This window comes from Pseudophryne corroboree, chromosome 5, assembly GCF_028390025.1.
Source record: "Pseudophryne corroboree isolate aPseCor3 chromosome 5, aPseCor3.hap2, whole genome shotgun sequence".
Lineage (NCBI taxonomy): Eukaryota > Metazoa > Chordata > Amphibia > Anura > Myobatrachidae > Pseudophryne > Pseudophryne corroboree.
The window spans coordinates 651071323-651087711 of NC_086448.1; the positions used below are offsets into that span (position 1 = coordinate 651071323).

Consider the following 16389-nt stretch of genomic DNA (forward strand, 5'->3'; position numbering starts at 1 on the left):
GCAAATATCCCTCTGTGCATCACGCATGTATAAAAATGCATCTTTTAAATGCTCTACAGTCAGTAATATACTGTCCCTATCCAGGGTATCAATATTGTCTGTCAGGGAGTCTGACCAAGCCACCCCAGCACTGCACATCCAGGCTGAGGCGATTGCTGGTCGCAGTATAACACCAGTGTGTGTGTATATACACTTCAGGATAGTCTCCTGCTTTCTGTCAGCAGGATCCTTAAGGGCGGCCGTATCCGGAGACGGTAGTGCCACCTGTTTGGACAAGCGTGTGAGCGCTTTATCTACCCTAGGGGGAGTTTCCCAACGCGCCCTATCCTCTGGCGGGAAAGGGTACATTGCCAATAACTTCCTAGGAATTATTTGTTTTTTATCAGGAGAAACCCACGCTTCATCACACACTTCATTTAATTCCTCAGATGCAGGAAAAACTACAGGTAGTTTTTTCTCACCAAACATAATACCCTTTTTAGTGGTACCTGTGGTATTATCAGAAATGTGTAAAACATTTTTCATTGCCTCAATCATGTAACGTGTGGCCCTACTGGAAGTTACATTTGTCTCCTCGTCGCCGACACTGGAGTCAGTATCCGTGTCGACGTCTGTATCTGCCATCTGAGGTAGCGGGCGTTTTAGAGCCCCTGATGGCCCTTGAGACGCTTGGACAGGCACAAGCTGAGAAGCCGGCTGTCCCATGTCATCAAACTTCTTATGTAAAGAGTTGACACTTTCACGTAATTCCTTCCATAAGCCCATCCACTCAGGTGTCGACCCCCTAGGGGGTGACATCTCCACTACAGGCAATTGCTCCGCCTCCACATCATTTTCCTCTTCATACATGTCGACACAGCCGTACCGACACACAGCACACACACCGGGAATGCTCTGAAAGAGGACAGGACCCCACTAGCCCTTTGGGGAGACAAAGAGAGAGTATGCCAGCACACACCAGAGCGCTATATATACACAGGGATATCACTATATAGAGTGTTTTCCCTTATAGCTGCTGTTATCTGTAATACTGTGCATAATTAGTGCCCCCCCTCTCTTTGTTACCCTTTTCTGTAGTGCAGGACTGCAGGGGAGAGAGTCAGGGAGACGTCCTTCCAGCGGAGCTGTGAGGGAAAATGGCGCCAGTGTGCTGAGAGAGATAGCTCCGCCCCCTTTTCGGCTGACTTTTCTCCCGCTTTTTTGTAAAATCTGGCAGGGGTTAATGTACATCCATATAGCCCTGGGGGCTATATGTGATGTATTTTTGCCAGCCAAGGTGTTAATATTGCTGCTCAGGGCGCCCCCCCCCAGCGCCCTGCACCCATCAGTGACCGCAGTGTGAGGTGTGCATGAGGAGCAATGGCGCACAGCTGCAGTGCTGTGCGCTACCTTGATGAAGACTGATGTCTTCTGCCGCCGTTTTTCCGGACCTCTTCTTGCTTCTGGCTCTGTAAGGGGGCCGGCGGCGCGGCTCTGGGACCGGACTCCGAGGCTGGGCCTGTGTTCGATCCCTCTGGAGCTAATGGTGTCCAGTAGCCTAAGAAGCCCAAGCTGGCTGCAAGCAGGCAGGTTCGCTTCTTCTCCCCTTAGTCCCTCGATGCAGTGAGCCTGTTGCCAGCAGGTCTCACTGAAAATAAAAAACCTAAAACTAACTTTTTTCTAAGAAGCTCAGGAGAGCCCCCTAGATTGCACCCTGCTTGGTCGGGCACAAAAATCTAACTGAGGCTTGGAGGAGGGTCATAGGGGGAGGAGCCAGTGCACACCGGGTAGTCCTAAAGCTTTCTTTTTGTGCCCAGTCTCCTGCGGAGCCGCTATTCCCCATGGTCCTTACGGCGTTCCCAGCATCCACTAGGACGTCAGAGAAAACAATTTTCATTAAAAAAAAATGTATAAAAAGTTTTCATAGATTTCAATATATCAAATAACATATAACCGGCTCCAATTCAGGAGATATGATTAGGATATCACCTCATCCTTACGGGTGTGAGCTCATAGGTGATTAATCTCCTATGGTGGATGTGGGCTGTTATATATCATGTTATATACAGGTATATCATGTACACAAAGGAAAGGAGATTGCCCACAAAGTAATTAGGTCTAAATATCCATTTTAATACAGAACTTATACAAAGTGTGTAACAACACTATAACATTACAGAAAGACCCCATGAAACATATATGCATTAAATGAAACAATAAAATGATTTCTGAATTTGATTACTTTGTGTACTTAATAATATGGTGTATTTCTCTTTATACACCTACAGTATTATGAATTGTTTTCTTGTTTGTTTCCATTAGTATCAGCTGCTATATAATGTGACTTTATACCTATGACATGCTTATGATAGGCAGTAATGAACTACATTTCATAATAATGCAACTATCTAGAATTAAACTGTATGACTTTGATATGAGAACGTTGCAATTGCACTTTCTTTTATTTCACGGACACATTAATAGCACAGTCTGAAGATGTTACAAATAATTCTGTCTTGCAGCTGATACAATCTTGTAACTAATAGACTGGCTGAGATTACCCATCATTTACAAGAAGGTGCCATCTGCTGAGCAAAAGTGTAATAAGCAAGCAATTTCAATTATATGTGAAATCTTTTTCTTTCTTTATTGATTTTCCTACAGCCCTGAAGCAATCCACACTAGTTTGGCAAGTGAACAGAACAGCAGTCTCTCCAGTGACCCCAATATCAATTTTGCTTTTTATTTTACCCTCTCTTAAGGCTATGGACCTAATAGACTACGTCAAGCAAGGGAAAGAAAACTACTATATACTTCCAAGGCAACTGACTAGAAATGGCAGGTTACTCGTGAGAGTGAAATATAATAAGTTTGAAATTGACCTATGCACTTTATAACAGGGATGGGCATGTTTCAGCACCGAGACGTTTCAACTGGAACTCCCCTGTGATACTCAGACACTGGGCGATTTAGACTAGACAGATGGGGGCTACCTTTGCCCAGCACTGACGAAAATGTTCTAGATAAAGAAGGTAAAGTTCATAATGTGGAGAAATATTACTCTAAAGCAAAGGCAGGCACCTTGACACACTTTAGGCAATATTGGGTGACCCTCTAACCTTCAAGTGGGCTGCACGTTACTTTTAATCTCAGTAGGAAGTTATATTAATATATATGATCAATGAAAGAGACACTTATCTGTAATAATATATCAGCAGGTATTTTAAACAAGCATTACAAGCTATAACAGATATGACAATAAAGCTGGAGCTACAAGTGAAGGCTTGTGGGCCACATATGACCCCAGGACCATCTGCTGCCCTTAACTGCTCTAATGAATAACTCACTGAATTCCTTAGAGCCCTTCCTTACCCCTGATGCCACCAAAACTTTTGTTCATTCTCATCATTCCTGCCTAGACTACTGTAATTTCCTCCTTTCTGGCATCTCCCTACTTCAATCTATTCATAATCAGGGTTGGACTGGCCCAATGGGGCACAGGGGAAAACCCTGGTAGGTCCCACTGCCTGAGGGCCCCACCCCTTCTTCTAATGTCAGGTACAGACAGTGCACTCATATTATACATTGTTACTCTGTTAGAGGATCAGATGCATCGTCTTTTATGGCTGTCCAAGCACATGTTTACGTGACATGACGTTATCACCATACACCTAGACAAGTTGGCAATGAAGTTCAGCTGTTAATGTGTCTTTTAGACACATAACTCTGATTACACTACTATTTTCAAAGTCACAACTCTGGAGTATACTGTAGTACAACAGATGAGCACTGTCTCCCCTGCTCCCCTGACCGCATGTCACTGCTCTGTTCCGCCTCTGACCAACCCCACTCCTCCACTCTGGTCTCATCCTTTTAAGCTCCTCTCCAGTATTTCCTTACACTAACCCACTTCCTCACTCAATCAGACTCTCAACCAACATCCCAAGTTTAACCCCCTGTAAAACACACCTTTTCAATAAAGGGGCCCAGCTCTCCTCTTGATCGATTCTTCTCCAACCCCCCACCAACTGTTCTTCCATTTCCCTTAATATCTACTGTAAGCCCTTACAGGCATGACCTTCCTTCCTCAGTGCCCCGTCACCGTCATCCTTCAGCGACTCTGATTCTGTCTGCGTGCACATATGTTAGGTACAGGATCCCTGAGTTCAGAACTGACTGCCACCTGTGACTCCTGCTAGCATCAGTGAGTAGCCTAACCCATGCTTCAGTTATCTGTCTAACTCAGCCTGTCGTGTGATACTCATATGTGGTATTCATGCAACTGCATTTTGCTGAGTATTCCATTTAAGATCGAATACAGGAAAAGGTGTCTATATCTTACTTTATTTCTAATTACTGGAATTTACATAAAAGCTATGCATTAAAGGGGTCATTCTGACCCGTTCACACGCAGCGGTTCATTGCTGCAGTGCGAATGGGTCGGAACTGCGCATGCGCGGCCAGAATAAAGAAGAAAGTGATGCTAGCGCAATTGCAAGAAAATTGACAGCGGGGAGGCGTTCCGAGGCGTCTACTCACCGTTTTACGGCCGTGGAGATCCGAATGCAGGCGTGTCCAGGCGTTTGGAGGGCAGATGTCTGACGTCAAACCTGGGACCTTCATCGCTGGATCGATCGCACAGGGTAAGTAACTGCAGGGCTAGTCTGCTTCTGCACAAAACTTTTTTAGCATAGCAGGGCTGCACAAGCATTCGTAGCCCTGCTATGCTAAAATACACTCCCCCATAGGTGGCGTCTAGTTGATCGCATCAGCAGCAAAAAGTTGCTACGTGCGATCAACTCGGAATGACCCCCTAAGTGAAATGAATTCCTACTGTAAGTGCCATAAGTTGTGAATCCTAATGAACTATTCACCTGTGTAGTGTGTAACTGTTGCTGCAGGTTTTTCTTTTGGTGCTCCAACTCCTGGCTCTCCAGACTGAACTCCTTGTCACATTGCTGCTTCTGCTGCCTCACCATCCTAAGTTCCTGCAGGAGAGAGAGACGGATGAAAAGAAGTACGTACAACATGCTGACCACTTACAGGTCTCAGCTGCACTGAAGACGTAGATAATAATAAAAAAAAAGAACACATAGTGGTTGCAACTACTACACTACACATAACACCAATGGGATACGTTTAATTTGCCGGCTGTCGGGATCCACACCAATACCTCTACCCATACAACTATTATGCATACAACCATCTTTGCAACAGAGAAAAAATGTGCAATGGGCACCAGCAATGTAATATATTAACAAAGTACAAAGGGCAATCTATAATATATTTAAATAAAACAGTAGAAAAATCAGAAAAGCTTTGTGAGTTGCTATAGATCACACTACAGTATTTCAATGCAGTCATGCTATAGCAAATTGTCTGTATTCGCTCAGAAAGAATTCGTAGACATAATTCAGTAAATTTTGCTGAACCCTTCTGCATTTGTTCAGCACTTCATTCATTCAGGATATCTCCTATTTATATATCTTAAGGGGCAGACAAGGGTCAAAGCATTTGAATGGGGAGAGCTGCATTGTGATGTTCTTCCTAAATGATGACTTCCACAGTGAAAAAAATCGGGATGTGGTCAACATGTAGATGGTAACACTGTCGACATTCATAATAGGTTAAGTTTAGTCTTATGATTAGGGATAGGGACATACTTACCACTGTTACTAGAGTTTTGCATCATTAGCCGCAACCAATGGTACATTAGCTGCAACCGCTGGGTTATAGTACTTACCTGCATCACGGACGATTGACATTGTTAGCATGCTGAACAAAACAATCTTCATCTATTATGTCCAGAACCTGCATTTCTACAATTCCAATATCAGCCCGGGCAAGACCCTAGACCCTTGCCACAAATTCTCTAACTCACTATCACATCTCACAATGTTTACCAAGTTATTTTTTTTACTATTACTTCATGCATCATCTTTCAAATTGAACTACTTTTCCCTGCAGCACTACACCCCTTTCTCCAAATTGGTCAACTCACCTCTGATTAACAGTAATGAACTTCTTTCCTATATTTGTTGTTCATCTGTAATACCCTCAAACTATCAATAAGAATAAAGAGCTTGTACAATCGTGCAGTCATATTTTCTCTCTCTCTAGTGATACATTACCAAGCTAGTGATGCATCATCAAATCCCAGACCTCTACGTGAGACTTGCCATTGCCGCAGCATTTAAACGCTGGCATTGACATTGCATCTTACACCCTACCTCCACCCGGCCGAATCCTGGATTTGCACCCTATTTGGCAGCAAGCAATTTTGTGCAAGATTGGGCTGTCTTATAGTGCAGCTGCTGCCGCGCTGATTTGGCTAAGTGGATGTCTTTTCCAACAATTGAATCCCCTACTTACTTTGTGAAGCTTCCTTAGTTCTGCAGATTTAAACTGTACTCATTTGCTTTAAAAAAATAATTTTTCCAGTAGTCAAAAGAAGCTGCAATACAACACGACTAACAAATCATTATTAAATTATTAAATAATGACGAATAAAAACCATTGCTCATTGTTCCCCACATACAATAGGCTTTCAAATCCTCTTATATGCGTAAAAAATGTTTCCAAAATGCACACAAATCACTGCAAAACCTTTAATTCAAGCACTCACAATCTCTCTCATTCAATACTGCAACTGGTGTGACTGGTCTTCCACTAACTGTTACCCCCTACAGTCTATTTTGAATGTACATACTTCAAGACAAATTTTCATTACAAAACTTGTTTCCACTGCTGTTATGTCAGTCCCTATATTGGTTTCCTCTATATACCCTCCCTTGTGCGACAAGACCTTCCTCTCACCTACTACACATGTTGGAACATTCACTTAAGGCTCACATCATTAGGCAAGTGTAGCAAATTCCTGACCCATTTTCTTACCCTGCCTAGGCTAATCTACCGGACTACTCACTGTTAACTCAAATCTTTCATTTTTGGTCTTCTTTAAAACTTTTTTAAAAAAAGAAGACACTTTCTGAACCCAAAAGGGGTTGGGCTGTAATGCTGGTGGGTGGGATGCCAGTGGTCAGAATACAGACTGTGGTATCCACTGTTTAGAATCTCGACAGGGACTGGGTAAGCTTGCTACCCCCTAACAAGCCAAGACTGCAGCCTAAACCTAACCCGAAATGCCCCCCCCCCCCCCCACAGCCTAATCCTAACCTACCCCGGGGAGTGCCTATCCCTAAACCCCCCCCCCCCTCCAGTTCCCTCGGGGGTGCCTAACCCTAAACCCCCACCAAGCCGATCCCTAACCTCCCCTCCCCGCAGGATAACCCTATCCCTCCCCCCGCAGCCTAAACCTACCCCCCCCCCCCCCGCCAATGGCTTACCTCTGCGGCAGCCCGGCAGTCACTCGATCGGGATCCCAGCTGTAAGGATGCTGGCGCTGGCATTGTGATCTCATTCAGGGGCGTAACTCTCAGAGGCAATGGAGGCGCCTGCCTCCAGGCTCTAAGCCCCAAAGGGAACCTGCATGTACAGCAGCACCTGTGTAGTTTACAGTGGGATCCAAGTGTGACCGCTGCTCTTCCAACGGAGCTTTGCCATGCAACCGCTGCTGCTGCAGACGTAATTGCTTCTGTCCCAGCTAACACCTGCAACAGGAGACAGGACGGCTCCTAACTAGTACCACTCAGCCTGCGCTTCAGAAAGTGATGATGCACCCGCCTCTGCTGTAGGACCATGAGATGGGAACCAGCGTTGAATGCAGATTCTGCATGCTGCGGATGGCTGAATCTCGTGAGTTTGACACTGACCCACCGGCTGTTGCGTAGCTGGAGCCCTGCAAATACACTGTGGGCTCTGGTCCCTGTAGACTGGCTGCTATACAATTAAGTTGTGTATGTTTATATATTCACATACACACCATTTTTGTTTTCTCTTTTTATTTTAAGTAAGGGGGTGGACACCAAACTCCAACTTGCGTCCGGCGTCTGGGATGAACGTATGCCCCTGATCTGTATGCAGATACACTATAACTGTATACAGCATGTGCAATGTATCATTAGCAAACAAACCAACATATATTGGCGTCTCTCTCATATACAGTTTGTACCTATATATTAATAAGCCTTAATTTAAGCAGAAACTGTTGAATCATTTTTAAACTTTTTTAGTCTTCTTTTTGTGTCTGACTTACATCTGTTTTGCTATTTTTAAAACAAGAGGAAAAATTCACTAATTTGAAAAACAATTTAAAGAACAAATAAGAGTCATGGTTGAAGACAAAGATCTATTCCTCGCTCCCCACCCCTTTACTCTATAAGACTAATGATGTGATCTTTGTCACTTTTTATTTCTATATTTTACTGAAGGTAGGGCTTAAACCATTACTCACTGACACTGCTGGTATCACTGGAGGCTACAAGATTAAATTCAATTGCAGCTATTAATATTTTTATGTTTATTTGGGTTATTTATGAAGTAGTGTTATAACAATAATTTATATAGTTAGTAGAGTTGAAAAAAACTCATATGTCAAGTTCAACATTAAGGTGTGATGACCCAGAGGAAGGCAAATTACACTAACAATGAGAACAAATTAACCATAATGCCCCGTGTAAACGAGCACTAATAAAGAATGCTTGGTAGAGGCAAAGAAAAATTATGTCATTTGTTTTCATTTTTAAAAGAGCGCTGAAAGCTTATAGAAACATAGAATCTGATGGCAGATAAGAACCACTTGGCCTCTTTTTTTTATCATATTTTTACCTCATACCTTATTTGATCCTTATTTCTTTGGAATACTTTCCCTTTAATGCCATTTGCAATATTCACCAATAAAGATATTAAAAAATACTGGTCCAAGTACAGATCCCTGGGGTACTCTACTGGTAGCATTTCCTTCCTGTGAATGCACTCCATTTACTACAACTCTCTGTTATCTATCCTGCAACCAAGATCTTATCCATTCAACCATCTTAGTCTACAATCCCATGCTTTTGAGTTCATTTAGCAGTCTGCGCTGTGGGACAGTGTCAAAAGCCTTAATAAAGTCTAGGAAAGCTATATCTACGCCCCACCTTTGTCAATTACTTTAGTCACACAGTCAAAAAAGTCAATAAAGTTTGTTTGAGGTGAGCTTCCCCCAGTGAATCCATGCTGTTTGGGATCCTGTAAATTGCTGGATTTGAGATAATTTTCCATCAATGTTTCCATCAATTGACCTACTACTGATGCTCACTGGTTGGTAGTTGCTTGCCTCTTCCTTGATTTCACTTTTGTGCAGTGAAACTATGTTAGCTCTTTTCCAGGGCCTCTGTAATTACTCCTGTAGCTAGTGACTGGTTGAACAATTCTGTTAATGGAGCTACCAGCACCCCTTTAAGATCGTATAGTATCCTTGGATGTATCCCATCTGGACCCATTGATTTATACACTTACAGCTTTGAGAGTTCTGTTAGGACCTTCTCCTATGTAAATGTACTTGTTTAATTTTTCTGAATATCCCTGCAACTTACCTGTGGCCACTTCCCCTCTCTTTCAGTAGTGAATACTGAGCAAAAATAATCACAAATGTGATCAGCTATTGCATTGTCTCCCTCAACAAGACTCTCAGTCTCTGTCTTTAGTCTTATTTTTCCACCTTTTGTTTTTCTTCTTTCGCTTATATACCTAAAAAAAATAAGATTTTACTCACCGGTAAATCTATTTCTCGTAGTCCGTAGTGGATGCTGGGAACTCCGTAAGGACCATGGGGAATAGCGGCTCCGCAGGAGACTGGGCACAACTAAAAGAAAGCTTTTAGACTACCTGGTGTGCACTGGCTCCTCCCACTATGACCCTCCTCCAAGCCTCAGTTAGGATACTGTGCCCGGAAGAGCTGACACAATAAGGAAGGATTTTGAATCCCGGGTAAGACTCATACCAGCCACACCAATCACACCGTATAACTTGTGATACTATACCCAGTTAACAGTATGAAATATAACTGAGCCTCTCAACAGATGGCTCAACAATAACCCTTAGTTAGGCAATAACTACATACAAGTATTGCAGACAATCCGCACTTGGGATGGGCGCCCAGCATCCACTACGGACTACGAGAAATAGATTTACCGGTGAGTAAAATCTTATTTTCTCTGACGTCCTAGTGGATGCTGGGAACTCCGTAAGGACCATGGGGATTATACCAAAGCTCCCAAACGGGCGGGAGAGTGCGGATGACTCTGCAGCACCGAATGAGAGAACTCAAGGTCCTCCTCAGCCAGGGTATCAAATTTGTAGAATTTTGCAAACGTGTTTGCCCGTGACCAAGTTGCAGCTCGGTAAAGTTGTAAAGCCGAGACCCCTCGGGCAGCCGCCCAAGATGAGCCCACTTTCCTCGTGGAATGGGCTTTTACTGATTTAGGATGCGGCAATCCAGCCGCAGAATGCTCCAGCTGAATTGTGCTACAAATTCAGCGAGCAATAGTCTGCTTAGAAGCAGGAGCACCTATTTTGTTGGGTGCCTACAGGATAAAAAGCGAGTCAATTTTCCTGACTCCAGCCGTCCTGGAAATATAAATTTTTAAGGCCCTGACTACGTCCAGTAACTTGGAATCTTCCAAGTCCCTAGTAGCCGCAGGCACTACAATAGGTTGGTTCAAGTGAAAAGCGGATACCACCTTAGGGAGAAACTGGGGACGAGTCCTCAATTCTGCCCTATCCATATGGAAAATCAGATAAGGGCTTTTACATGACAAAGCCGCCAATTCTGACACACGCCTGGCCGAAGCCAAGGCCAATAACATGACCACTTTCCACGTTAGATATTTCAAATCCACAGTTTTAAGTGGCTCAAACCAATGTGATTTTAGGAAACTCAACACCACGTTGAGATCCCAAGGTGCCACAGGAGGCACAAAAGGGGGCTGAATATGTAGCACTCCCTTTACAAATGTCTGAACTCCAGGCAGTGAAGCCAGTTCTTTCTGGAAGAAAATCGACAGAGCCGAAATCTGGACCTTAATGGAACCCAAGTTTAGGCCCATAGTCACTCCTGACTGTAGGAAGTGCAGAAAACGACCAGCTGAAATTCCTCTGTTGGGGCCTTCCTGGCCTCACACCACGCAACATATTTTCGCCAAATACGGTGATAATGGTTTGCGGTTACTTCTTTCCTGGCTTTTATCAGCGTAGGAATGACTTCCTCCGGAATGCGCTTTTCCTTTAGGATCCGGAATTCAACCGCCATGCCATCAAACGCAGCCGCGGTAAGTCTTGGAACAGACAGGGCCCCTGCTGTAGCAGATCCTGTCTGAGCGGTAGAGGCCATGGGTCCTCTGATATCATTTCTTGAAGTTCTGGGTACCAAGCTCTTCTTGGCCCATCCGGAACCACGAGTATCGTTCTTACTCCTCGTCTTCTTATTATTCTCAGTACCTTTGGTATGAGAGGCAGAGGAGGGAATACATAAACCGACTGGTACACCCACGATGTCATTAGAGCGTCCACAGCTATCGCCTGAGGGTCCCTTGACCTGGCGCAATATCTAGTTTTTTGTTGAGGCGGGACGCCATCATGTCCACCTGTGGTCTTTCCCAACAGTTTACCAACAGTTGGAAGCCTTCTGGATGAAGTCCCCACTCTCCCGGGTGTAGGTCGTGTCTGCTGAGGAAGTCTGCTTCCCAGTTGACCACTCCCGGAATGAACACTGCTGACAGTGCTAAGACGTGATTTTCCGCCCATCGGAGAATCCTTGTGGCTTCTGCCATCGCCATCCTGCTTCTTGTGCCGCCCTGTCGGTTTACATGGGCGACTGCCGTGATGTTGTCTGATTGGATCAGTACCGGCTGGTTTTGAAGCAGAGGCCTTGCCAGACTTAGGGCATTGTAAATGGCCCTCAGTTCCAGAATATTTATGTGTAGGGACGACTCCTGACTTGACCAAAGTCCTTGGAAATTTCTTCCCTGTGTGACTGCCCCCCAGCCTCGAAGGCTGGCATCCGTGGTTACCAGGACCCAGTCCTGTATGCCGAATCTGCGGCCCTCTTGAAGATGAGCACTCTGCAGCCACCACAGTAGAGATACCCTGGTCCTTGGAGACAGGGTTATCAGCCGATGCATCTGAAGATGCGATCCCGACCACTTGTCCAAGAGGTCCCACTGAAAGGTTCTTGCATGGAACCTGCCGAATGGAATTCTGCTTCGTAAGAAGCTATCATTTTTCCCAGGACTCGTGTGCAGTGATGCACCGATACCTGTTTTGGTTTCAGGAGGTCTCTGACTAGAGATGACAGCTCCTTGGCTTTCTCCTGCGGGAGAAATACTTTTTTCTGTTCTGTGTCCAGAACCATCCCCAGGAACAGTAGGCGTGTGGTAGGAACCAGCTGTGACTTTGGAATGTATAGAATCCATCCGTGCTGTTGTAGCACTTCCCGAGATAGTGCTACTCCGACCAACAACTGCTCCTTGGACCTCGCCTTTATAAGGAGATCGTCCAAGTACAGGATAATTAAAACTCCCTTTTTTCGAAGGAGTATCATCATTTCTGCCATTACCTTGGTAAAGACCCTCGGTGCCGTGGACAGTCCAAACAGCAGTGTTTGGAATTGGTAATGGCAATCCTGTACCACAAATCTGAGGTACTCCTGGTGAGGATGGTAAATGGGGACATGTAGGTAAGCATCCTTGATGTCCAGGGATACCATGTAATCCCCCTCCTCCAGGCTTGCAATAACCGCCCTGAGCGATTCCATCTTGAACTTGAATTTTTTTATGTATGTGTTCAAGGATTTCAAATTTAACATGGGTCTCACTGTACCGTCCGGTTTCGGTACCACAAACAGTGTGGAATAGTAACCCCGTCCTTGTTGAAGTAGGGGCACCTTGACTATCACCTGCTGGGAATACAGCTTGTGAATTGCCTCTAGCACAGCCTCCCTGCCTGAGGGAGTTGTCGGCAAGGCAGATTTGAGGAAACGGCGGGGGGGAGACGCCTCGAATTCCAGCTTGTACCCCTGAGATACTACTTGAAGGATCCAGGGATCCACCTGTGAGCGAGCCCACTGATCGCTGAAATTTTTGAGGCGGCCCCCCACCGTAACTGGCTACGCTTGTGGAGCCCCCGCGTCATGCGGTGGACTCAGAGGAAGCGGGGGAAGAATTTTGATTCTGGGAACTGGCTGACTGGTGCAGTTTTTTCCCTCTTCCCTCGTCTCTGTGCAGAAAGGAAGCGCCTTTGACCCGCTTGCTTTTCTGAAGCCGAAAGGACCGTACCTGATAATACAGTGCTTTCTTAGGCTGCGAGAAAACCTGAGGTAAAAATGTTTCTTCCCAGCTGTTGCTGTGGATACGAGGTCCCAGAGACCATCCCCAAACAATTCCTCACCCTTATTAGGCTCTATGTGCCTTTTAAAGTCAGCATCACCTGTCCAGTGTCGGGTTTCTAATACCCTCCTGACAGAATGGACATTGCATTAATTCTGGATGCCAGCCGGCAAAATATCCCTCTGTGCATCCCTCATATATAAGACGACGTCTTTAATATGCTCTTATGTTCGCAAAATAGTATCCCTGTTTGACAGGGTCACAGACCACGCTGCAGCAGCACTATCTGCAGGTCTCAGTCTAGTACCTGAGTGTGTAAATACAGACTTCAGGATAGCCTCCTGCTTTTTATCAGCAGGTACCTTCAAAGTGGCCGTATCCTAAGACGGCAGTGCCACCTTTTTTGACAAACGTGTGAGCGCCTTATCCACCCTAGGGGATATCTCCCAGCGTAACTTATCCTCTGGCGGGAAAGGGTACGCCATCAGTAACTTTTTAGAAATTACCAGTTTCTTATCGGGGGAACCCACGCTTTTTCACACTTCATTCACTCATTTGATGGGGGAACAAAACACTGCCTGCTTTTTCTCCCCACACATAAAACCCTTTTTTAGTGGTACTTGGGATAATGTCAGAAATGTGTAACACATTTTTTATTGCCGGGATCATGTAACGGATGTTCCTAGTGGATTGTGTATATGTCTCAACCTCGTCGACACTGGAGTCAGACTCCGTGTCGACATCTGTGTCTGCCATCTGAGGGAGCGGGCGTTTTTGAGCCCCTGATGGCCTTTGAGACTCCTGGGCAGGCGCGGCTGAGAAGCCGGCTGTCCCACAGCTGTTACGTCATCCAGCCTTTTATGTAAGGAGTTGACACTGTCGGTTTATACCTTCCACCTATCCATCCACTCTGGTGTCGGCCCCACAGGGGGCGACATCACATTTATCGGCATCTGCTCTGCCACCACATAAGCCTCCTCATCAAACGTGTCGACACAGCCGTGCCGACACACCGCACACACACAGGGAATGCTCTGACTGAGGACAGGACCCCACACAGCCCTTTGGGGAGACAGAGAGAGAGTATGCCAGCACACACCAGAGCGCTATATAATTTAGGGATTAACACTATATTGAGTGAATTTTTCCCAATAGCTGCTTGTATATACAATATTGCGCCTAAATTTAGTGCCCCCCCTCTCTTTTTAACCCTTTGAGCCTGCAAACTACAGGGGAGAGCCTGGGGAGCTGTCTTCCAGCTGCACTGTGAAGAGAAAATGGCGCCAGTGTGCTGAGGGAGATAGCTCCGCCCCTTTTTTCGCGGACTTTTCTCCCGCTTTTTTATGGATTCTGGCAGGGGTATTTATCACATATATAGCCTCTGGGGCTATATATTGTGATATATTTGCCAGCCAAGGTGTTTTTATTGCTGCTCAGGGCGCCCCCCCCCCAGCACCCTGCACCCTCAGTGACCGGAGTGTGAAGTGTGTATGAGGAGCAATGGCGCACAGCTGCAGTGCTGTGCGCTACCTTGGTGAAGACTGATGTCTTCTGCCGCCGATTTTCCGGACCTCTTCTTGCTTCTGGCTCTGTAAGGGGGATGGCGGCCCGGCTCCGGGAACGAACACCAAGGCCAATTCCATGCGGTCGATTCCTCTGGAGCGAATGGTGTCCAGTAGCCTAAGAAGCCCAAGCTAGCTGCAAGCAGGTAGGTTTGCTTCTTCTCCCCTTAGTCCCTCGATGCAGTGAGCCTGTTGCCAGCAGGTCTCACTGTAAAATAAAAAACCTAAAATAAACTTTCTTTCTAGGAGCTCAGGAGAGCCCCTAGTGTGCATCCAGCTCGGCCGGGCACAGAAATCTAACTGAGGCTTGGAGGAGGGTCATAGTGGGAGGAGCCAGTGCACACCAGGTAGTCTAAAAGCTTTCTTTTAGTTGTGCCCAGTCTCCTGCGGAGCCGCTATTCCCCATGGTCCTTACGGAGTTCCCAGCATCCACTAGGACGTCAGAGAAAAGGTTTTGCCTCCTTTACCCATTAACTGGGCCATTTTCTCCTCAGCTTCTGCCTTTGCACATCTGATTACCTTCTTAGTCTCCTTCTAACAAGATATATTTCTTTGTGTTCATTATTTTGTGTCTGCTTATATTTGCTAAAAACAATATTTTTTGCTTTCACAATACTTGCCACTTCTTTTGCAAACTACACTGACTTCCTTTTCCTTGTGTTTTTCCTAACACTTTTGATACAAAGGTCTATTGCCTTTAAATTGCACTTTTTAATGTTTCCTACCTCTCCTGCACTCTTTCCAAATTCCTCCACTCTGCCAAAGAATCACTTACACATTTTCCCATCCCTACAAAATCAGCCTTTCTAAAATCTAACACCTTTGTTTTTGTATGGGATGAATCGGTATCTGTCTTTATGCTGAACCTTACTGCTTGATGTAACTGGATCCCAGGTTTTTATCCACTTTTATGTCAGATATTCTCTCTCCATTTGTAAGTATGAAGTCTAATATTGCGTCTTTCTGAGTGGGCTCCCACACCAATTGGTGGAGGGATGTTCCCTGCAAGGAATTCAAAATGTCCCTACTTCTAGTGAAATTAGCAACAGACACCTCCCAGGTTACATCAGGAAGATTAAAGTCTCCCATGATTATTATCTTTCTTTTAATGCCCTTTTAGTCATGTCCTGCAATAGGATCTTGTCCAGTTCCTCTTCCTGACCTGGTGGACTGTATATCACCCCAATACGAAAAATCGACTTCTCTGTTTCTATGGTCACCCAAAAGGCCTCAGGTTTTTCTTTAATACTTTGTATTAAGGTAGTATTTATGCTTTCTTTTTTTTTACATACATTGCTACCCTTCTCCGATTCTTGCCATTCTGTCCTTCCTAAATAAAGAATATCCTGGTATAGCTATGTCCCAGTCATGATTTTCATTGTACCATGACTCTGTAATAGCCACAATATCTAGATGATCCCATGTTATTACTGCAATTAATTCTGGGATTTTATATCCTAAGATCCTAGCATTTGCACACATAGCTTTTACAGTTTTGTTTTTGTCTTTCTTGATTTTAGCTATGTGCATCTCTCTGCCTACAGTATGTTTACTTGGTTTTGATCTGAATTATCGTCTGTTGC

At 45.0% G+C, this 16389-nt stretch overlaps 1 protein-coding gene across 2 annotated transcripts in view; it reads right to left on the bottom strand.

Annotated features, from left to right (window-relative positions):
* CCDC178 (coiled-coil domain containing 178) overlaps positions 1-16389 on the bottom strand; it is a 754227-nt gene that overhangs the window by 358182 nt on the left and 379656 nt on the right. For both annotated transcript variants that reach the window (XM_063923667.1, XM_063923668.1), the window contains one exon: positions 4854-4967. In XM_063923667.1, coding sequence (XP_063779737.1) covers positions 4854-4967 — 114 coding nt within the window. The remainder of the gene's footprint in view (positions 1-4853; positions 4968-16389) is intronic.